Here is a 23,502-nt window from a genome sequence, read left to right on the forward strand (position 1 = left end):
AAGCCTGAAAATTCTCTAAAGATATGAGATATGATTTCCATATCTAGGGCACTTGGTTTTGACAAGCCAGACTCACAAATGGGATGCTCATTAAGTCTAAGCAACTTACATGTAATCTTTATTCCTGCTTGTTTCTTTTTAGGTATTTATTTGTATATTTATTTGTTTGTTTTTGCTTTTAGGAGAAAGGCATTGTAAGATCAATAAATACAATGCAATCAAATGAGTATGTTGCAGGGGAGGGGATTCGAGAGGAAAATAAAAGAAAAGAAAACATGGTAAAGTCAGTGATGATATCCTTGAAATTTTACCTGAGAAACAAATCTGTAATGACATGTTAATATTTTTTTCCAAAGTCATAGGAAATTTGGGATAAGGTGGCATGCCCAGATTAGACCCTAGTCAGTGGAGTGTAATTAAAAATTTTCTAAATTGAAAACTGGTATAACCTACTTTACCTTTTATAGGTATAAGGCAAGCCTTAGTTCAGTATTTTACACAAGCACATTACATCAAGTCATCTCAAACATCATGATTGAACAAGTGAGAAATCATATTATATTATCAGAAAAACAAAGCAATGTGTGGAAAAATGAAAATCAAACATTTTTGAGGACAAAAAAGGCTCAGAATTTCTTTTAGAAAATAGTGATCAGATTCAATTGAGATTCAAGTTTTATATGATATGAAAAGGTTAATATTTTATACCTGCAACATTCTTTAGCAGACATAACAAAACATCAACTAGTTCAAATTCAAAAAGATATAGTAAAATGCATGAAATAAAAGCTATCCATCACCTTTGAAATACACTGTTTGTCGACTGATTAAAACACATGAAGAGAAATGTTACTTACACATTGAGCATACCAATAATTGAGCTGGGATTCAAAGAGTGCTACAAAGAGAGTACTTGGGTACAATGCACAGATGTAGAAAAATGGTTTATAGCCAGAAAAGTAGTTTGGGGGAGGTAAATAATCCCCTAACTCCTTTTGAAAAACACCTGCTTGAAGTGCAATATTTACATTCTGCAAACAACTTCCTAAAGCTCTAAGTTCATTTGTCTCTATGTTTTCTCTGCAACTTACCTTGACATTTTTGATGATTACCAAGGATATTGTTTATTTAAATAAGCACACAGTCTCTACCTGACCCATATGTTCCTTCTTGACTTTGGATTTAATTTATGATGCCTATTTTATAACATTTTATTATTTCCATGGCAACTGTCTTGGTATAATAAACAAAGAATGACTTCAGCTCCTTTATCCCGCAGTGAAGGAGCTGGATTTGAGAAGGGTAAGTTTGAGGTAAAGACAAAATATTTAAAAAAAACAGAAATGATAATGAAAAAATGAAATTCATTTTATCTCATACCGATAATATTTTCGTTAGGGACTGAATGCATTTACTAGGCAGAATAATGGCAGTCCTACTCTCTCGTATTCAACCGAAGCCCACCCCTGTTGATGCCACCAAACTCAAGGCCAGTTAGTCCCTCAGTATAATGCACTGTTACTAATTTATAGTCCTAGTTTGTTCCAATGTCCTTTTGTCTGTTTTCAAAGCCCTAGGTACATTTGAACCTATCTTAGCTAAGTGCATTACCAGATGACAAACAATAAAACCAATTATTAGAAATCAGCCTCTGTATTAATGGCATATATATTTTCTGCTATTATTTTTAATATTATAAGGCTAAAAGTAGAAATAATCTATATACACACATATACAGAACAAAAAGACACATGGATTTTATTTTAAAAAAATGGAATTAGAACAAATTTTAAAATCTATTTACCTAATATGATAATGACCTTTGTTCCCAGCTTCAAAATAATTTTAGGTACTGTCAGTCTATTCCAACTTCAATTAAATCCTACCCTCTCCTGAGATATGACATCAAGATCTAATTCAGTTATAAGCAGCGATAACATTTAATTATCTTCTCCAGTTATCTACACTGCCAAATGATAGTATTTCCTGAGAACCACATATGTCACTGTTGTAAGCAAGAACCAGTTTGGGGATACATACAGAATATCGAACTACACTGACTTATTTAATGTTTTAATTCTTACGACTTATAGCAAAAAATTGCTCCCAATCTAACTTGCTTTGAATAAAAATACCGTTAATATATTTTCCTAGGGAAAATTGCTTAACCTCCCTGTGCCTCAGGGCCCTTATTCATAGCTCATAAGACCAAACCTAGCATACAGTAAACACACAGCAAATATTAGCTTTTATTATTACCTCAGGTAAAATATTCCTTATCTGGCACTAATATATACTAGGGACAAGTAACCTAATTAAGTAAAGACATATTAAGCTAAAAACCAAAATTAGTTTGTCTGATGGCAAAGTTGATGAATATCATACTTTCTAGGTTAATATTATAACATTTATTTTTGCTTTAAAGCACTACTTTGAGGTCTATTATAGTTTTTCTTTTTTTCCAGCATATTTTCCAATATGTCTAGGTTAAATTTCTTAGACATAGCCAAAGAAAAAGTATGCTCTAGGTATTTCTGAACTTGGGCAAATTCCAAAACTAGGAAGAGGTCACCCAGAGTTTAGACAAAGAGCAAGTTTTTCTGGCACTTTCGTAATTCTTTCTGGTGTGAGAGTCTCACTCTTGCAATTGCTTCTAGGACATGACCCTCTGCAACAGAGATTCCACACAACACTCCACTCTTTGCCTCTCTTCTGTAATTCAAACTCTCTTTTAAAAAGTCTGTGTCCTCTCTGCAATCCCCAAACCTATCTTTGAACTTACCAATTAGCAGTCAAATTTTGGCTTGCAACAAGATTTATAGTCACAGCATAAGGACATATATGGAGAATGAGGTATTTTTAGGAGTCTTCTATTTTAAGACCTCATAAAACTCAAAAATTTTTATCCAAAGAGATTTGAGATTTTAATAACATGAGAATCAATGAAACCCTCCCTATGGGTGAATCACCATATAGATAGGTCAGGGTCTACTCTGTTAAGTTGGTTCCTGATGATCACATGGTGAATTAACTTTATACTGTCTTCTGTTCAGAATGAGCACCTGTTACTTGCCAAAGTCTGTGGCAGACACACAGAAAGTATAAAGATAACTAAGATCCAGCCTCCACCTTCAAAGGACTTACAGGTATCAAGTAAAATCGTCCTTATTCATGTGCCAGCTACAGTATAATAAAATAAATTCAGATATTTATCTCCTAATGAGCTGACTGGCTGCGTTCTAAAAGGATGTCTGTAAATTTGTTTGTCTACAAATCCCAAGTGAATAAGAATTGAAGTTCACAGTCCACAAGCTAATTTCATTAAATAGGACATGTGTATTGGTCCCTCGCAATCTTGTGGATACTATTTCTATCACATACCTTTTTTACCTTACTTTTTTAACTCATTGAAAAAGTTTTTGAGTCAGCTATTTTCCCTGTTAAGCTCTGAATTTTACTGCATATTAGGGAAAGAATTATTCCATATACAGGTACAGAATTCATCATTTTCTCACCATATTCAATTTTTATAAATTTATCTTTTTGTTTCTATCAATCATAATCATAAGCCTCATCTTAGTAGTCTTTTCAGGCATCTTAATTACTTGGTTGGTTGGTTGGTTGGTTGGTTGGTTTGTTTACTTATTAGACTTGAGAGATTGTGTGTAAATAACCCACAGCAAATGCATTATAGACTAAACAACAGTGTGACAGCTGAGGTTGAAATGGCAATTATAGTCCTTTATTGGAGTTAGGCAGAATTGACTCTATTTTCCTCTGGAGCACAGCTTTGTTCATGTAAATGAAAGTTAGTAAGTTGAAAATGTGGAAGTAAAGGAGTTTTGTCGATATTATATATTCATTTCTTTATCAACTCAACAAATTTACTGAAAGCTTTCTATATGCTAAACACTGTTGTAGATAAAAAAGCAATTCAATACAGCATGATGAAATCTAGAAAGGGGAGATATGGAAAAGCTCATGCAACTCATAGGAAAGACATCTAACTTACTCTTGGGAGGTCAAGGGGGGCTTACCAGAATGAGTAAATGAGGTGACTTTAAAGGATGAAGGGATCAGGCCAAATTATGGAGTGGAGATTGGGGTTAAGAGAATAATATTCAGAATTTATCTTAAGGGCAATGGAGAACAATGAAAGATTTTAAGTAAGAGAGTAACATAATCAAATTTGCATCACAGGAGGTTCTTTCTGACTCCATAGTTTGGTTTAAGGAAAAAGGCACAAGAATGAAGATTAGAGTGCTGTTTAAACTATTACAGTAATAAGGTAGATAATGATAGATAATACTGTCTTGGACGATGACAGGGTAATGGGAATGGAGCGCAACAGATTAAACAGCAAAGGCTGCTTCAGCAACTAAACAACGATTTCTGTGTTTTCTCACTGCGATTTTATTATTATTTATTTTTTTAGAGACAGCATCTTGCTCTGTTGCCCCGGCTGGAGTGTGGTGGCACCATCACAGCTCACTGCCCCCTTGAACTCCTGGGCTCAGGCAATCCTCTTGCCTCAGCCTCCCCAGTGGCTGAGACAACCGTCATACACCACAATGCCTAGATAATTTTTTATAGAGAAGGGGTCTCATTATTTTGCTCAGGCTGTTCTTACTGTACTTTTAAACCCATATTCTTACAGATTAAAAAAATCATTTGTTTGCTTATGTAAACACAAGTGAGAATTTGGTCATTTGCATGCACTAGACCTCAATATAGCCTTAAAATCATAAAGTATAGAAAATGGTTGGCATGTTTTCAAGTGGCATGTAACATCTTGTGGCTATATTCCAGGATGCATATAGCCATGTAGAGAAATGTCAGTAGAAGACGCTAAAGCCAACTCATGAAAGGACTTAAGAAATTGTGACTTTATCCAGTGGGCAAAGTCAAACTTAGTGTTTTATGCAGGGAATAGACAGATGATCTGGTCTTTCAAAGGATAACTGGTATGGTGGACAGACTTTAAGTTGAACCCCATGATACCTGTTTTTTTTAGCAATTATGCCTTAAGCCAATCTCCTTCCCTTGAGTATAGGCAGGATCTATGGCTTTCCCCTCATCACTCCCTGTATTATGTTACCTTCTATAAAACTTCATCTTCCTCACAGATTCACCAGAGAGACACCCCTTGCTGGCTTGATGAAGTAAGCAGCTGTATTGTAGACCACATGGTAAGGAACTGTGGATGGAATTGAGCAAAGAATTGAAGCTTTCAGTTCCACAACACAAGAAACTGATTGCTTCCAATATAACCATGTGACCTTGGAAGAGGACCCTGAACCTCAGGTGAGAACTCAGCCCTGGTTAACACATTAATTGTAGTCTGTGGACCCTGAGAAGAGGGTCTAAACCATGCCCAGACTCTCAACCCACAGAAACCGTGAGAAAGTAACTGTATTGTATAAAGTCTCTAAATTTGTAGTAATCTATTACTCATCAATAAAAATCTAATATAATTAGTTACAATATTGAAGATAAATTAGATGAGGGAAAGCTGGAAACAGGAAGTCCAGCTAGGAAAAAAGAGGTAACACAATGAGATTATATATATAACTGCTAAAATATGAACATGAGAGTCAGAAAGAGTAGGTTTTAAGCTTTTTATCAAGTTCTGTAATTAATCACCTAGTCACATTATAAAATGGAATGATAATATCTTCTTAAATGGTTTGTATAAAGGATATGTGAAGTGAAATATTTACACAGGGTTCAACACAATGCCTACCGTGTATTATTATTCTTATGCTACTACGTTAATCTTTTTGAGGACCAATGAGAGCTGGGCTAGGACAAAGGCAGTGAGAACGAAAATAGTGGTAAATTTGAGCAATATTTTTAGGTGGTAAGTCATAAGGACTGCTCTGATATGGATAAAAAGAGAGGGAGGAAGGAGTGAAAGATAATACAATTTCTAGCTTGGATGACTGAATAAGAATGATTCCATAACTGAAATAAAGAGTGCAGAAAGAAAGGCTGATTTGGCTGAGGAGATAAAGAGTTCTGTCTTAGCGGTGTAAAGTCAATGTGCTTGTGGGAGGACATCCATATGGAGAGGTCCAGTGTACTCAGAAGAGATTTGAGTATATGGATAGATTTTGAGATGGTTGAGAATTATGTTACCAACAAACTACATCAGTATTCACACACACACACACACACACACACACACACACACTCCTAATAGTCTCTTTTGAAAAACATGAGAAATATTTCCTCTTAGTAATAAATACATTATGAGTTTAATAAATGGAGCCCAGGATGAAAAATTAGAGAATAGGTAAAGGATCCTTTCTTCTTTCCCTAAAGGATCAATGACTAAGAAATGCCCAAATACAAAAGGGATATTTAAGTTGATTAAGCTCGATAAGTCTGTTGCAAGGGCCAGCAAACTATGGCTCCGCAGCCATATCCAGATTATTGTTTTTGTAAATAAAGTTTTGTTGGAACACAGCCACATCAATTCATTTATGTATTTTCTATTGTTGCTTTCACAATACAATAGCAGAGTTCAGTAATTGTAACTCAAACCGTGTGGCCTCAAAGCCCTAAATATTTACTGTGGAGCACTTTACAGAAAAAGTTTGCCCACCCCTGGTCTATTGTATAAAAAAATGATAGTCTTCTAACTTGAAAATTGTGCATCAATAAGTAAGGTAATAAAGGAATGTTGCTTGAAATGCCACAACACTCATCTAAGAATTACAAATCTTTGTTTCTCGTACATTTCTTTTATTTATTAATTGTAACATTTCTGAGCATGCATTTTCTAAACTGCTAAAAAGGAATAACACCTCCTCTGCTTACTTCATAAGGTTGTGAGCAATAAACTCTTTTAAAAATGTAGATAGCATTGAACAAATATAAGTTAATATTCTAGAAGCTTTTATATTGTTAAGCCAAGAAATCAATGCATTCGGTCCTAATCATACAAGAAAGAAGTAAATATATATTTCTTTATATTACTCACTAGAGCACTTTTCTTTCATCTTAAAAAAAATTGGGTTAAATAGAACTCATACTGGCATCATCCTTTCCAGAAAAGAAAAATATAGAAAATTAAGGCATTTGCCTAAATTAACCAGCTAATTAATGGTAGACTCTACGATCAATCTAAGTCTCTTGATTTTTAATTTTCTTTCTACCAGGCCATATATCTGCAATGCTGACTAACTGGATACATCAGTCATATTTGATATACATATGTGGGCATCTGATAGATATAATTTTAGTATAGAGAGCTTGGAGGTTAAGATAAAGTAAATATAATTTGTTTCAAGAGAAATTGCCTCTTCAAATGCACTTTATTCTTTCATATTTTGAATTTTTAATACATTTTCATTTTGGAATAGTTTTAGGTTCACAGAGAAGTTACAATGATAGTACAGACAGTTCGCATATATGCTGCACATTCAGTTTGCTCTCTTGTTAACATTCATTTTTAAACTAAGAAATAAATAACTATCATCATATATCATCTGAAAGGTCAGAAAAGTGAGAATAATATGTAGATGTGTAATATAGAGTTATCATTTTTATCATTTGACTCATGATTAAGGCAAGATGTTGTTACTTGTCCAAGGTCAAATAAAAAAATCAATGACACACGAAATTAGAAACAGAAGAAGATGTATTAAATGGGGGATTATGAGGATGAATGAATTAATGTCTTTGAAATCACTTCAAAATGTGTGGGCTTCTTAAAATATGTGGACTCCTGCCTAAAGACAAATCATTACTAATATTTAACTTGCTAATCTACTTTCCAAAACAACATGTTCTTTCATTAGCTCGTTGTTTATTTGCAACATGGCCTGGCTTGGTTCCTGGTATATTTGGATGCTCAGTGAAGACATGCAAGTTTTTCCTGATTTAAAAAGATAGCAACGTAAATGACAGTGTTTTTGTAATGTAAACTTTAGAAAAAGAAATCATGTACTTATACCTTAAACAAAAAAGGAAAGTGTTTCTTATTTTAATCAACTTATCAACTTACCGGTACTTTTTAATTTTTTTATTTATTTATATTTGTTTTATTTTACTTTATTTTTTTGCTGTTGGGTATTTGGTTGCCACTTAAAAAGGTGATCAGATATTCATTCCTGAGAAACATGGCTCTCCAGGAAAATCATTCAAATACAAAACATCTTAACTAAAATATCATTTTTTCTGTTTTTGAAGTTTTTCCCAAAATGTGAAGTATAATTACAGATACATAAATATCTATTTCAGATAGTAAAACTTTCATCTTGATTACTAACTAGTAAACGAGATTTTGTGTATTGAGTGCTTAGCTACTAATAGTGTAATAAAACTTTTCCTGTTATACTCTTAATTTCTGTCAAGATTATTCTCCCGCTTCTACAAATTTTTCTGCATTTAAGCAACATCAGATAAATGGATTAAGGTTGAAGAAGTTTTCCTCTAGTTAAACAGAGGACAAGCATACGAAGTTCTCTGAAGCCATGTATCAACTATAATGCAGGCCAGATTTCCTCCCAACTTTATCAAAGTCTCCAGTCAGAGACAATGGTGTGCTACTACTGTGGACCATACACAGGACTTAGACTCGGAACATTGTGATAATCATAAATCTGCCCCTGGGTTTGTGTTCAACCTTGAGTATTTTTATAGACATCATATCTTTACTGATAAGATAGTTGTATTAAACTTACTTTCACAATATTTGGGAGTCTTTGGAATGAGATATTACACGACAGAATTTTTCATAGATGTAAATGGCCATATTATGGTATTATTACATTTTAATATTTTGTTAAACTTTAAACTTAAATGCAGAGCTTGTGTAGGAAATTGTTTAAAGAAAAATTTTATTTATTCCTCATTCAACATCCAGAATAAGATAAATTTTGCCAAATTCTACCAAAAGAAATGAAGATACCAATCAACCTGTACACTAAATATTGAATCAAAATCTATATAAATAAAATGTAAAGTAAGTTTCCAAAACTAGCTTTATCAGTTCCCTTACTATCCAGAATGAGATGCCTTATATAACCTATATACACACAAATCACTTTAGTAAACGTTAATATTAGTTTCATACTTTGTATAAAATTTAAAACCTCATCTGGGGCTTGTTCTGGGAGTGTATCCATCATTTGTACCCTTGTGCCAGGAAAAGAATGTTTAGATTCCAAATAACTGAAACAGCAGCAAACTTTTGAAATACAACCTACTTAAAATTTGGCTATTGTTAACCTAGGCTTTCTATGCAGTTGGCAATGCTGAAGACTAAATAATGATTTTTTAAACAAGTATGAAATAGAGAATTGGTGTTAGGATATATGAAGTAAAAAGTACAAAGAGGTTAAGAAGAAATAAAAGCTGTCCAAATAAACTAACATTCCTAAAAGTGGACATCTGCTCAGATGAATGGCTACAAATAACATGCATTTTATGTGAATAAAGACTAAAATATGGAAAAAAAGCAAAATAAGAAATATACACATACGTGTGTTTAGAATCAGAAATTCAAGAAGGAACAAATTTGTTTTGAAGCATAAGCAAAGCAGTAAAGAAAAAAGTTCAAAAAAATTGGAGGAGTAACATTTTAAAAAACATTTCTTTTTAAAGGAATATTTCTCCCCATCCTGTAACTTAAATGTATGCCTACCGTGGAATTTATTAAGGTCAATTGAATTAATTGTAAATTTTAATAAGCTTAAAAGCAAGCACAGCTAATTTGAAAATGGGTGGGGGGGAATTCCCATGGCAATAACTTTGCTTTCTAAATTTGTCCACAGGGTAATTTTCTTTCATCCTTCCCATTAAAGATTTGGGTACGAATAAACCAGTCTCAAAGAAACACCTTAATAAAACAAAATTAACTCAATGGTAGATTTTTGCAATGTCAGGTTTTCATAGATCCATTTATTAAAATATATCATAAATATAAACTAAATTTTTTAAATGTACATGTAAACACTTTTTTTTCAACCTATGTAACGGCCTGGCATGTATTCGGTTACTCTGAGAGAAAATGTTAGTTCTCTATGATAGATTCCTTCTAGAATCACGTTTCCCTAGACACTAGTGAGGAAAAAATTGGGCTTTGGAATGAAACAGATCACTACAAAAAAATCATAGTGCTACCTCTTACAAACTTGATGATCTTGGGCAAGTTATTTAGCATCTCTAAGCCTCAGGCTTCTTCTAATGAAAAATGGAAGAGATAATAATATCAGGATTTTAGTAAGGATTAAATGAGATGACTTTACATAAAAGAACCTAGCAGGTCCTTATAATGTTAGTGTTTTATAAAATGGAATTATTTCCCACTGTAATTGATTTTATAAACTAAGTTGACAGGCTGGAGAGACAGCAGATTATACGCATAACAATTAGTTAAAATAAAATCTAAATTCGGAATGCTTCCTATATTCAAGGGATTGTGCCAGGTGTCTGATTTATATGACTAATTTCTTTTAATCCTCATAACTAACTCATAACAATGAGTTAGGTGCTACAGTTGCAAACATTTTGCTGATGAGAAAAATGAAGTTGAGAAAAGTGAATTGGCCAAATATCAAATGGTCAGGCACTCTGTAGCCCTCACTTGGACTATTCCAAAGGTTTCATTAATTACCTTCGAAAACAGTCACAAAAATGAAAATTGGCATAATGAAGTAAAGTACAGGAATTTCAAATGTGGGTGGCAGTAAGCAGTAGTAACAACAAAATGTCCTTAAAAAAAAAAAAATGCACCCTGCATAGCTCCTGGAAAAGATGCCCTCAGAGTATGATTACATATCACCTCCCAACTTCAAGCCTCTATGGTTGCTTGTGCCATTTCTATAAAAATCTGTGATTTTTAAAGAGAAATTTCATCTGCTATGTATCTTGAAAACAATCTCATTACAATAAAAGACTTCAGACCCACACTAACTTGGATGATCATATTTTTTGGCTTGATTTGTGGTTCCACAGGAATTCCCACATTCTATATATTGGACAATATATTGAATAAGGCAAAAAGGATATCACTTCTTCATTCTCATTTCAACCTGCAGGGCATTTTGTATCCATAGTAAAGAGCAGGGGCTTAAACCACATTTCAAATCTCTACCAATTTTCCTGATTTTGTAGCATATTATAAGTTACATAGATTTGTGAACCATAATTAGATTTATAATTAATCAAATTAAGTGCTTGTGATAATTTTCAATAGTTTTATAAAATAATTATAAAATGGCCATTTGAATCTTATTCTATCATAAGATGTACTGATAATCACTAAACAGCAAGAAGTTTTTGGCCTTAATATTTTCTAATTTAAAGAGGGAATGATTTAAGTCTTAATGAAAAGCCTTTTTTCTACCGAACATTTTTTTCTTTTTATCAGTCAAAATATTTACTTCCAAAGATTGAGGTGGTGACTTCACGCTTCCAACACTTTAATTATAGTTATTTTTTATTTCACAACATGAATGAATAGCTCTCTTAATTTATCTATCAAATATTGAGCCAATAAGTTCATTAAGAGCTCTTAAATTAGTTACCTATTCTTCATTTGGCACTTTCTCTTGTAATCATCTTTTATGCATGTTAATTTTAAGTTATAAAATATTGTCAAAACCTTGGTCAGAATATACTATCAATAGAATACAAGAATTCTATTTTCTGTGAGCTCTCGAAATATGATTCTATTTCTATCTATCTATCTATCTATCTATCTATCTATCTATCTATATCATCTATCTTTCTCCATATATCTATGTGTCTATCATATTTCTATCTATCTATCTATCTATCTATCTATCTATCTATCTATCTCTCTATCTATCTAATTTGTTTCTTATCCCTATCTGAAAACAAATTTATAAGCATGGTTTCTTGAATGGAGCAGTAGAGAAGTTAATTCAGTTACACCAGATTGCCAAATAGAAAAAAAGTTGAAATAACTAATGTGAAATAAATGCAGAAATTCAACAGATTATAAAGAACGAAGGGTGTAACCATGCAACTCCATGGACAGTGACTACACATACAAGCAAATGAAAGCAGCTGACCACGTACCCACACACCTTGGCAGAGGTGCACTCCACACTCGTCGGCCACCACCAAGACAGATGATCTCTGATGTTCCTTCCAGTCGATAACCCGATGAGCATGAGAAAGTCAGAGTGTCACCAATCCCAAAGTTGAACCCGATTCGACTACCATATTGAGGAATGCCAGGATCTTCACAAGGTTCAAGGTTATATTCTGTAAATTAGAGAGAAAAATTTCCCCGCGGGGGAGGAAAGGACAAAGAAAATGATAGTGGTTACTTTTAAGGGTATATTCCTATTGTTTTTAGAACCTAGTCATATATTTAGAAGGGACTATATGAATAGCTATCAGAACGTACAAATGGCACACATACGTTTCTTTTTCTGTGAAATAGCTAATAACTTGATAAATATTTGTATGTGTGGTATTCAATATAGATGAGAAAATATCACCTTCTGAGTAATAAATTAAAAAATAGCTATTTATCTTATTGTTTTTTCTGCATTAGAAACATTTTTATTTCATATATTTTTGACTTACGGCATAAGAACTGCATATTTTCAAACACAAAATAACATTTGAAATGAAATCATTTGCACTTTTGAAATGCTTTTGCTTAATATTTTACATTTAAATGATAAAGGCCCTTCTGCTTCTTGTATACAAGTTCAATTAATGCATATTCTGAAAAACACATGACTTGAGATGCAAGGGTTTATGTGAGACTGAAGTGACCACACATTGAAAACTATTATATTATGGATTTTTACAGGAAGTTTTCCCCAGGCAATAAATGAACATTATGGAAATGAACAAGTAAACAGTCTTCAGGGTATGAAACAGTAGAGTTGATTAAACATTATAATTTATATACAGTCCTAAGAAGAAGTAGCTTATCTAAAAATATTCCCAGAGCAGTTACTGTGTAATTACAACAAAGAACAAGAGGCATTGCTTCATGTTGATTAGCTAATATTTTATGCTTTAAAAAAATTACTTGGACTTTTTTTAACATTCTAGGTTATGTTCATTTACTATTCATGATAAAATACTTTAATGATTTTAGCATCCAAACATTTCCACCCAAATACTAAAATAGTTGTTTAAGAACAAGGTTAGTGCTTGTATCATTTTAATGTTAGCAAGTTGGCATAAGATTTACTTATTAATTTGTGTCTGTATTAAGAAATAGCTAGTTGTGTTCATTCAAATGGAAAGTACAACTCTAAGTGGTGGGAATACATTTTATTTTCTTTGGTCTCATACAATTTTTTCCCCCTGTAATCTAAGTAATACTATTGTCTATAAGTGAGGTTATACTAGAAGAAAGGAGTAACTATGTTAATTTGATTATAGATTATAGATTATCTAACTCCAGAATAATAAATTACTATTTATTAATTATAATATATAATTAAAATATATACTTTATTATTAATTAATTAAGATCATTAATTCTGGCCTGTTGACTATGCCTTCTATGTGTTTTCCTAGACACATAAAACAAGGAAATCACTGGATTAATTCTCATTTCATTTTTGAATTTAACTGAAACTTTAAAATATATATTTTAATTTTTATTTTGTGTTTACTAGGCATTTTAGCTAGTTTTGACCTTTGTTAGAATTTTTCAGGATTGTAAATTAAAGAAATGTAATTATTGTACTTCCGGTAGATTTATAGCAAATTAATTTTTGCTTTTTCCCTTATTTATTACTAGAGATAATCTTCAGTGTATTCCAAGCTTTCCTTAAAACTTGACACATATTACTTTGCTTTCTTCTTTTTAAAATTTTTCTTCTCTCCAGCTATTTTTCACTGTTTTATCATCAGTTATGCTCATATCTTGAAAAATTGCTTTTTTAAAAGTTACTGAATGAGCCCTTTTGTTTTTTATTTTCTCACCAGAGAATGTTATGTTAAATCCTTCATATGATATTGAAAAATCTGAAATGAAACGCAATTGAGCCCTGAAATTTCCATAGAGACCAGCATTGATTGTTGGAGGAAGATCTGAACCAGTCAGGCGTGCCAGTGGTTGGGTAAAACTGCCATTCTCTGTGATCAGTAAGTAGTCATGATGGTCTTCCAAATGAAAAGTGTGGAAGTTGAACTGCACACCTATTAAGAAAAATAGAAACACTGAATTTACAGGTAGATCAGTAAAACACAGAGAGTTACTGTCAAACTAACTATTAGCCAGGACTTTACTTATAATTAAATTTTCTGAAAATGAGAGGCATTGCTATAAAATATTCCAAATATATATTATTCTTTTTGTGTGTGTTTTTCCTTCAGGTTCATTATAAGAGATATAATGAGTCATGTCTTGGAAACTGCTTGAAAATACAATTTAAAAATCAATGCCTGAAAAAAAATTACCTGGTTTTCTGAAAATTTCAAGAGAAATACATATCTTTTGTTTATAATAGAGGTGCAATTTCCTGGCAAATACTGCGCATGCCTCCATTTTCTTCTCCAATCCCTTCGACCAACATAAAAGCAATGCTTAATATTATAGCACTTAACTTCCAGATATGCTTGTTTATTTTAGAAGAGAAATATAAAACAGGCATAGGGAATGCTATCTGTTAGATGAATGTAATTATTCTCCATTTATTTATTTGTCACACATTTCAACCTGTGCATATAGTATGCAAAAAATGTATATATAAGTGTTCAGGTCAACAGTTTTCACAAATCGGACACCTTTGTAAATAGTATCCAAATCAATAGCCACAATAATACCAACACCCAGAGCCTTCTTTATAAAACTTTTCTGTCATTTCAGTTTTCCAGAAGTAACCACTCACTTAACTTCTAATAGCACAAACTAATGTTGCTGTTTTGTATATATATTTTGTAGTTTATAGATTGGAATCATATATACTCTTTTGGATCTGACTTCTTTTACTCAGCATTAGGTATGTGAAATTTCTCAATATCATTGTGCATAGCTGGGGTGGTTCATTTTTGGTGATGTATAGTATGGCATTCCACCTTGTGAATATACCACATCTATTTACCTGTTCAACTGTTGATGGTCACTTAAGTCGTTTGCGTTTTACCACAAATGTAGATGGTACAGCCATGAACATTTATCTTTTGTGAACATATGTGCTTTTTTCTGTTGGGTATGTATCTAGGAATGGAATTACTGAATGATGGGAGTAATAATATGTGTTCTGCTTTAACAAATACTGTTTTACAAAGTGGCCATGCTGATTTACATCTCCGTAGACAACATGGTTGCTCCGTATCTTCTCCAATACTTGAAAATCTGGGGCTTTTTAATTTGTTCCATTCTAGTGAGTATATAGTGGACTCCTTGTGGTATCACGTTAGTATTTAATTACACTGTCAAGAACACATGTAAAAGACTAATGACTTCACACAAACACACACACTCAAATACACACAACACACTGTGTGTAAGGAGCTATCTGAAATAAAAAATGGCTACCACAGGGATCCTTCCCTTGAGGTGCTTTATTTTTTTGTACCTCACCTAAAAAATTACCAAAGTATTTGCTAAGAAAATTCCAAAATATCAGAGTATGACAAGTAACATTTTTTATTCATTTACATTTTAGTTCCAAATGTTGGAAATTCTTAAGAGTCTCCATTGTTTTAAAAAAAAGGGATGAAATTGGAAACCATCATTCTCAGTAAACTATCGCAAGAACAAAAAAACCAAACACCGCATATTCTCACTCATAGGTGGGAATTGAACAATGAGATCACATGGACACAGGAAGGGGAATATCATACTCTGGGGACTGTGGTGGGGAGGGGGGAGGTGGGAGGGATAGCATTGGGAGATATACCTAATGCTAGATGACGAGTTAGTGGGTGCAGCGCACCAGCATGGCACGTGTATACATATGTAACTAACCTGCACAATGTGCACATGTACCCTAAAACTTAAAGTATAATTAAAAAAAAAAGAAAGAAAAAAAAAAGAAAATAAACAATATTGCTACTCTTAAAAAAAAAAGAATTATTAAAATCTATTAAAATTGTCTTATTCACTTCAAAAAAAAAAAAAAGAGGGGACAGAAAATGAGACCAAAACAAATGATTGAAAACACAAACATTAACACAACAAGGTTATCACTGCATAATGAATCAGAGATTTCATATTCGAGAAATATTTGAAATATATAAGGTACTATTTTCAAATTATTTTTCAAAATGCAAGTTTTGGTGTTTTTTTTTTTCTCCTCTCTATAATTGGCAGCAATACAAGAGCCCTTTTAGAGGGGGTCTAAAAATTAAGTCAGTTTTTCAAATCTTCTATAGTATAAAATCAGTATTGATACTAGACAGATGAAAGGAAAATGGGATTTTGACATAGTAAAGAGAAGATGCTTTGCTGTCCAGATTAGCTCCTGCAAAATAATGTAAGGGTAGAAAGTTCAGATAAGTCAGTCTTATTTCTGCTATAAAGCTAAGAAAAAAATAGTTAGACAATAGGAGAGTAGATTGAAAAAAGAGAAATAAATCATCATGTATACTATATTATTTTTATTTTTTAAGAAAAATGTGCTTGTTCTGAAATACATAGAATGAATTATTTTAGAATTTCATTAATTAATTATTGGTGCCAACAAAGCCACTGTTAAGTATTATTTACCTTTCTGAGCCCTACTTTCTCCATCTTTAAAATGGGGTTCTAATAGAGTTGTTTTGCAATTTAAATAAGGTAACAGGTAAATGACTTCGCACAGTGACTGGCACAGAAAGTGTTATTGCTATTGATCAATTTCCCAAAATGAGAGCTAATGTTTTTCCTGTTATTTAGCCCTGGCCAGCCGCTTTATAAAAAGAAGCTGCTGTTCATCAAGTCATGGATTAAATGGTAATATTTGCTTTCTTTCACTACCGCAAAACAACTTAAGACCTTCAAAGTTGTGCCAAAGGTCAATTAATCCAAATAAGAAAATGATCCTGAGAAACTACTATATTCTAGTCATTATAGAATATAAATATTTAGAAGACTGTAAGTAACTCATGGCCTATTTGAGGAAAAAGGTACATGAACCAAAATTTTAATCATTCTGCCAAACTGGTTAATACAAGTCAATATAGGAGCATAGAAATAGAGGTAACTAATTTGTCAAAGGGGTGCGTAGAGGGGTATAAAAATGACCTTCAAATGTAATGACAATCCAGGTCTGGTGGCTCACACCTGTAATCCCAGCACTTTGGGAGGCCTAGACGGGTGGATTGCTTGAATCCAGAAGTTTGAGATCAGCTTGGGAAACATGGTGGAATCCCAACTCTACGAAAAAATACAAAACTTAGCTGAGTGTGGTGGCATACACCTGTAGTCCCACCTACTCGGGAGGCTGAGGTGGGAGGGTCACCTGAGCCCAGGAAGACTGAGGATGCAGTGAGCCAGGATCAGCCTGGGTGACAGGGTGAGAACCCATCTCAGGAAAAACATAAAAATAAAAACAAACAAACAAAAAACCCCAAAGCAATAACCTCCTAAATCAAAAAGGCAATGACTTTCAAAAGTGAGAAGTTTGTGATGGTGAGGACCTAGTATAGACATTTTGGAAAGAAGGGGATTAGACAGGAAAAGACACCCAATTCTAATAAGGCAGGGAGAAAAAGTCAGTGGTTTCAATATTGTAATTACTTCTAGTAAGAATGCTAATTCAAGATGCCCAATAAAGGTAATTTATGTTATATATATATATATATATATATATATATATATATATATATATATATCTGTATGACTTGTACTTAAAGTCAAAAGAGCGTTAATATCTAGGTTTTAGTTATAGTCATGCCACCAGCTATTACCTAAAGGGTGCCATTTGACTTTTTTTTTTCTAATATGTAAAGTAATAGGTGTGGACTATGCTTTATTTAAGGACAGTCCAACTTCTAAAAGTCTAAGGGTTTTTTTCTGATGTACATTTTTTTCTCTAGGTTTCCCGTAACTATTTATAATTAGCATCCTGACTTCTACAACGTGTTTAAGGAAAATCTCTCATGGTGTCCTTGTAAATAAGGAGCAATGTAGGCTGAATGATACTGTCGTTAACTGAGTTTGAAACTACTGAACAATTGTATGTGTTCAAACACCTTGACTTAATGTTTAATGGTGAAGAGATTACAGATGGTACATATACATTTTATTATTTCTTAAATATTTAAATATTTAGATTTATCCTTGTTAAGATTCTTATAAACCCTTAAAATACTAATGATCATAGTTATATAAGAACATCTGACTACATAATGTAAATGTAAATGAAATGTAAATCACTTCAAAATGATCTCATAGGAACTCTGAATCAAAATCAATATGATAAAGCATAACAGGGATACATATAAAAGCTTGCACTGAAGATAGAAAAAAAGCAATTGCATAATTATAGAATTTTAAGAATTGAATTTATCTGTATTTTAAGTCCCAGTAATCTAAAAAGATGATTTAGATTACTACAAACTTCTTATCAATTAGTATTATAAGATGGCAGCAAAAAAGTTAATTAACACAAATACTGTCTTCTTCAATGAAAATAATTTTAGTGTTACACTGTGCCATGATGTGTTCAGTTTTAGAAAACCACATTTTAAAGAGATAAGCTGGAATGCATCCAGAGGAAGTTGATTAGAGTGGTGATGAACATGAAAATATTATCTTATGATGAATTAAAGAAACTAGGAGTGTTTAGTCTGGGAAGAAAAGACTTGGAATCATGATCTAGGGATAGAGGACATGAAAAACATGGTAGTCTCAGAATGGTGAGTTGATGTGTTTGAGGAGCTTTTGATTGGAGCAAGGATTAGGCTGCCTTTTTTGGTATAGCTCCAGAGAGCAGAACAGGGATAACAGCTGCAGAATAATTTTTAAACAATCAAATATGGAAAAAATGAGGAAGTTGTCCCAAGGAGTGCAGTCCTTATCAACAGAAATACCCATAACAGGCCAGTTCATCATGTTTCTGAAACACCATATGGAGAAGCTAGTTTTCTGAGTAAGAGGTTAGACTATATTACCTTGAATATTTCTCCCAACTTTGAAATTTTTCTTCATGTAACTTTTGCTACACTTTGGAAGAGTTGTACTTCAGACAAACTTAGTTGGCTCTTAAAAGAAAGGCATCTACGTCCACATCTCTTGCCATGTAAATACAGATTTAATTAACACTTGCAACCTGTGAAGATGCAAAACTTTAAGTGTTAATTAAACCTCTATTTACATAGCAAGCAGTATGTAGCCCTCCACTCCCTTCTATAATATCAGGGAGCTTATTTTAAACTCTATTAATCTATTGCACACTGGGATAATGGGACACTTTGGTTAACTTCCAGCAAAGAGTCTTCTATTAATAAAGATTGACAAAAATCACAGTTTACAAAGTCTTCTACCTCATTCCTGCTATTCAGTACCAGAATACTCATTTTAACAACGCTTTTTTTCTCAGTAATATTTAATTCATTGTAGAAATTTAACCAAACTAGTCCTGACATAATTCTCACTTCCTGATAAAATATATATGTAATTTAATCAAAGGCAAACTTTATTTCTGAAAACACAAATTTAAATGTATTAAACACAAGCTTTTAGTTTTAATGGTGACATCTTCTCATTGCTAAAAGTATTTTGTTTTGATTTTTTTCTTTTTTTAGATTTTCTATATTAAAATCAATAAATATATTTTAATAGTAAAATTCAATAACATAATACATCAACAGAGCTAAAAAAAAAGTACTTTTCAAAATCAGATTTTAAAATGAATAAACTAGCTCTTTTAGAAGATCAACCCATGGAGATTTTCAAGTAAATAACTTTAATATATTTTTTGTTTTCATATATTAGAATGGTCATTTTACCATTCATAAGTTGTTACCTTGATAAATTACACTGTATCTTGATAAATTTGAAATACATACTTATACACTTCTAATTATAAGCAATATTTGCAAAAGTGGATGGTAAATTAAACATGAGTAATTGTTTAGCAGTCCCTCTTATTAAGCAGTAAGAAAATGAATTATTAATCATGCAAAATTGTTTGTTATAGATTCCTATAGGGATACATGTCATTCTTTACAGATTCCTTTCAAAACAGTGAAGTAGGTTGTAAAAGTTTTATGAGTGGTTGAATCTCATGAATGAACCATGTTTAATACTACAGAGCCTTTTACTTATTTGTTTATTTGTAAAAGGACATTTATTAACATCTACCTTATGCAGAGTGCAATTTTACACTCTATGTGAGACATATCTATAGCTCTGTACTAAAGAATCTGAGACACAGATATTTATAGAATGGCTATAAATTTATATAGAGAATATAATTGTTACAAACAAAAACAGAAACATTTATAAACAAGTATATATAAACACATACTAGTTGCTTTAAAAATTGGCTTAGCATATCAGAGCATCTCATATTCCCCTTTGAACTCCTGAAATCCATTTCTTAACACTATGCCAGAAACTAAAGCCCTCTTGTTTGAGGTTTTCCTGTTACAAAAATTTCAAATGACACTAGTTTATTATATCAAAAGTAAACAAATCTCTCATAGCACCAGCCTGGTAAAAACATGAGCACAATATAATACTATAGAAGAGTAAATATAATTTTTGTGGCAATTATTTAAATTGAAATGTGTTTTAGCATATTGTAGTACTGATCTGTTTTTGCTCATGCAAAATAACATGTAAAGGAAAGTGAAATAAGAATAGACTCAATGAAAATTCAGAAGATAGTCCAATTATTATTTCATGAGGCAAATTACCTTTTCCATGGGTTACATCAACAGTCCATGTACAATTCAGAGAATTTGGATAAAATTCCGGGTAACCAGGTGATAAGATTGTTCCACTAGGCCCTCTAACATCTCCTCCACATAATGCTGAAATACAAAGAAATAGATCCATGTGATCAGCAGTGAGAGAGACAGAGGGTGAACAAATCTCTTATCTCCTCTCTTGAATTGAGCAGTCGCATTATCTTTGCTTATGCTACCTCCTAGTAATAACAGGTGTGCATGCAGCACTAGAGAAGAAAAGGGTACTCAGTAGCATCTGAGAATTAGTGCAGTCCCCAAGAGAACATGGCTCAACTTTCCAAATTTGAATTTGAAGTATGTGCTAATACATTTCTAATTATAAGCAGTATTTGCATAAATTGGTGGTAAATTAAACATGAGTAATTAATTGTTTAACAGTCGCTCTTATTAAGCACTAAGAAAATGAATTGTTAACTGTATAAAACTGTTTGATATAGATTCCTAAAGGGATATGTGTCATTCTTTATAGGATTCCTTTCAAAACTATGAAGTGAGTTGTAAAAGTTTTTAAGGCTGCTTCTGGGTTTCTTTATTTTTCTAGGAAATATTATGAACAAAAACGAGTTTTGTAAGTAATTATTCTAAGATAGTAAAAATAAGCTAACTATCTGAGGTCAAAAAATTAATATTTGATTTGATATTCATTTCTTTGAGAACAAATCATAGTTTACAAGGTCTTCTATATATTCAACAGCTATCAGTGCTTATGGTATGCCAGGCAATTCTATCAAAATTGAAAGCTGGAGGAAGCAAAAAAATATTGCTTAGTAAGCATTTTTATTCTAGTGTGAGCAGAGAATTTGTTGACTCCTTATTCACTTTCACTTGGAAAGGCCAACTCTTAGACACAGCCAAGGGCAGTAAGAATCATGAATGCCACATGTACCCTTGTCTAATTTGATCCTTGCCCACTTTCTTAGCACACTAGAAAAGTGAGTTTTGGTTTTGTCTCTTCCAAAAACACCTAACACTATAACATGATATGAATTTGTATGATGAATGAAATGTCTACTGAGTTAAAACCTACAGTCTCTATTTCAAAGGACTATGTGTCATGCAGCTAGAATAAAATTTCTCAATGAACACAAGCATGAAAATTAAGGGAGTTAAATTAATTTAAAATACACAAAAAGGTAACAAAAAAGAGAGATGCAAACTTTCAGAAAGGACACCAGACATGTGCTCCTGAGCATGCACATTTATGTGTGTTTGTATATCTGTGTGTTTGTGTGTGTGTATATCTGTGTGTTTGTGTGTGTATTTACAAGAAGTTGAGAGAAAGTTTTTCCGTATATCAGTATTCTTTCAAATAAAGACACTTTGTCAAGTATCCTACTTCTTGAGAAGTTTCTTGGGAATTTTTTTGTCTGTAAGCTGTACCTATATACATATGTAGAAGGGGAAACTTAAAGGGACATTCTGCAGGTAAATGCATAAATCTATGTAACACATAAACACATTTAAAAATTTAGGAGGAATGGTCAACAACTAATATAACAAACATTCATACTATTACTTTGACTAGAATCAGATGGGAAAATATAGAATATATTTTTATAACAAAGTGAAGATTTCTGTTATTTGAAAATAATTATCATTGGATGAAGACACTGAAGAGAATGGACTTAAAGATGGAATTTCATAGTAAATAGTGAAGAAAGAATGTAATTTAAGCTTTTTTTGTAAGATGAAACTAAAAACATGAAGACATAAATTTTATTTTATATCTAATAAAACAGGATAAAATTACAATGATTCTTATCAGAAACAAGAGCAAACTGTTTTGAACTTAAAACGTAGCTGGCACTATTCTGCAGATTTTATTTATGTTAACTCAGCCCCCACAACAACCTTTTGAGAAAAATGCTGTAATTATTCGGTTTACAGATGAGAAAGCAAGCAAGTATAGAAATAACTCAAACAGTCTAGTTCCAGGGTCTATGATCTCAGGCAGATTCTTGAATTGTGTGGATGTTTTTTCCACATTAAGAGTACTATTTTAGCAAGCTATGATGTTCTTTACTCATGTTTGATTTTGTAGCACTTCCCTCACAAATGATGAATATATAAAAAAATTCAAGGGCATCCTTTATTTTCTCAGAGATTCATTTAATCCTGTCATTTTCAAATCACTTTTTTTTTTTTTTTTTTGAGATGGAATCTCGCCTTGTCCCCCAGGGCTGGGGTGCAGTGGTCTATCTCGGCTCCCTGCAAGCTCCGCCTCCCGGGTTCACGCCATTCTCCTGCCTCAGCCCCTCCACCGCAGTAGCTGGGACTATTGGCGCTCGTCACCACGCCCGGCTAATTTTTTTGTATTTTTGGTAGAGACGGGTTTCACTGTGTTAGCCAGGATGGTCTCGATCTCCTGATCTCATGATCCGCCCGCCTCTGCCTCCCAAAGTGCTGGGATTACAGGCGTAAGCCACCGCACCAGGCCTTCAAATCACTTTTTCAATGCACCTAACACCTATTGTGTCAGTATCCTTGTCTATGTTCTTTAATTGATCTATCTCTTCCGAATTCTCATTTGCCAGTAGCTTTGTATGTGACTGAAATAATTCTCCATCATCATCATCAGCCTCATCATTTTCATCAACCTAATGACATTTTTCATTTTTCTAAATGAGATTATTTTACATTGCCAAT

The 23,502-nt window shown here is 32.6% G+C and overlaps 1 protein-coding gene across 2 annotated transcripts in view; it reads right to left on the bottom strand.

The window, feature by feature from the left end:
• CSMD3 (CUB and Sushi multiple domains 3) overlaps positions 1-23,502 on the bottom strand; it is a 1,211,357-nt gene that overhangs the window by 394,091 nt on the left and 793,764 nt on the right. For both annotated transcript variants that reach the window (XM_003823338.5, XM_034966508.3), the window contains 3 exons: positions 20,803-20,919; positions 13,936-14,151; positions 12,055-12,243 (listed from right to left, as the gene is read on the bottom strand). In XM_003823338.5, the coding sequence (XP_003823386.3) occupies positions 12,055-12,243; positions 13,936-14,151; positions 20,803-20,919 (522 nt within the window). The remainder of the gene's footprint in view (positions 1-12,054; positions 12,244-13,935; positions 14,152-20,802; positions 20,920-23,502) is intronic.

The sequence above is a fragment of the Pan paniscus genome, chromosome 7 (genome assembly GCF_029289425.2).
Source record: "Pan paniscus chromosome 7, NHGRI_mPanPan1-v2.0_pri, whole genome shotgun sequence".
Taxonomy (NCBI): domain Eukaryota; kingdom Metazoa; phylum Chordata; class Mammalia; order Primates; family Hominidae; genus Pan; species Pan paniscus.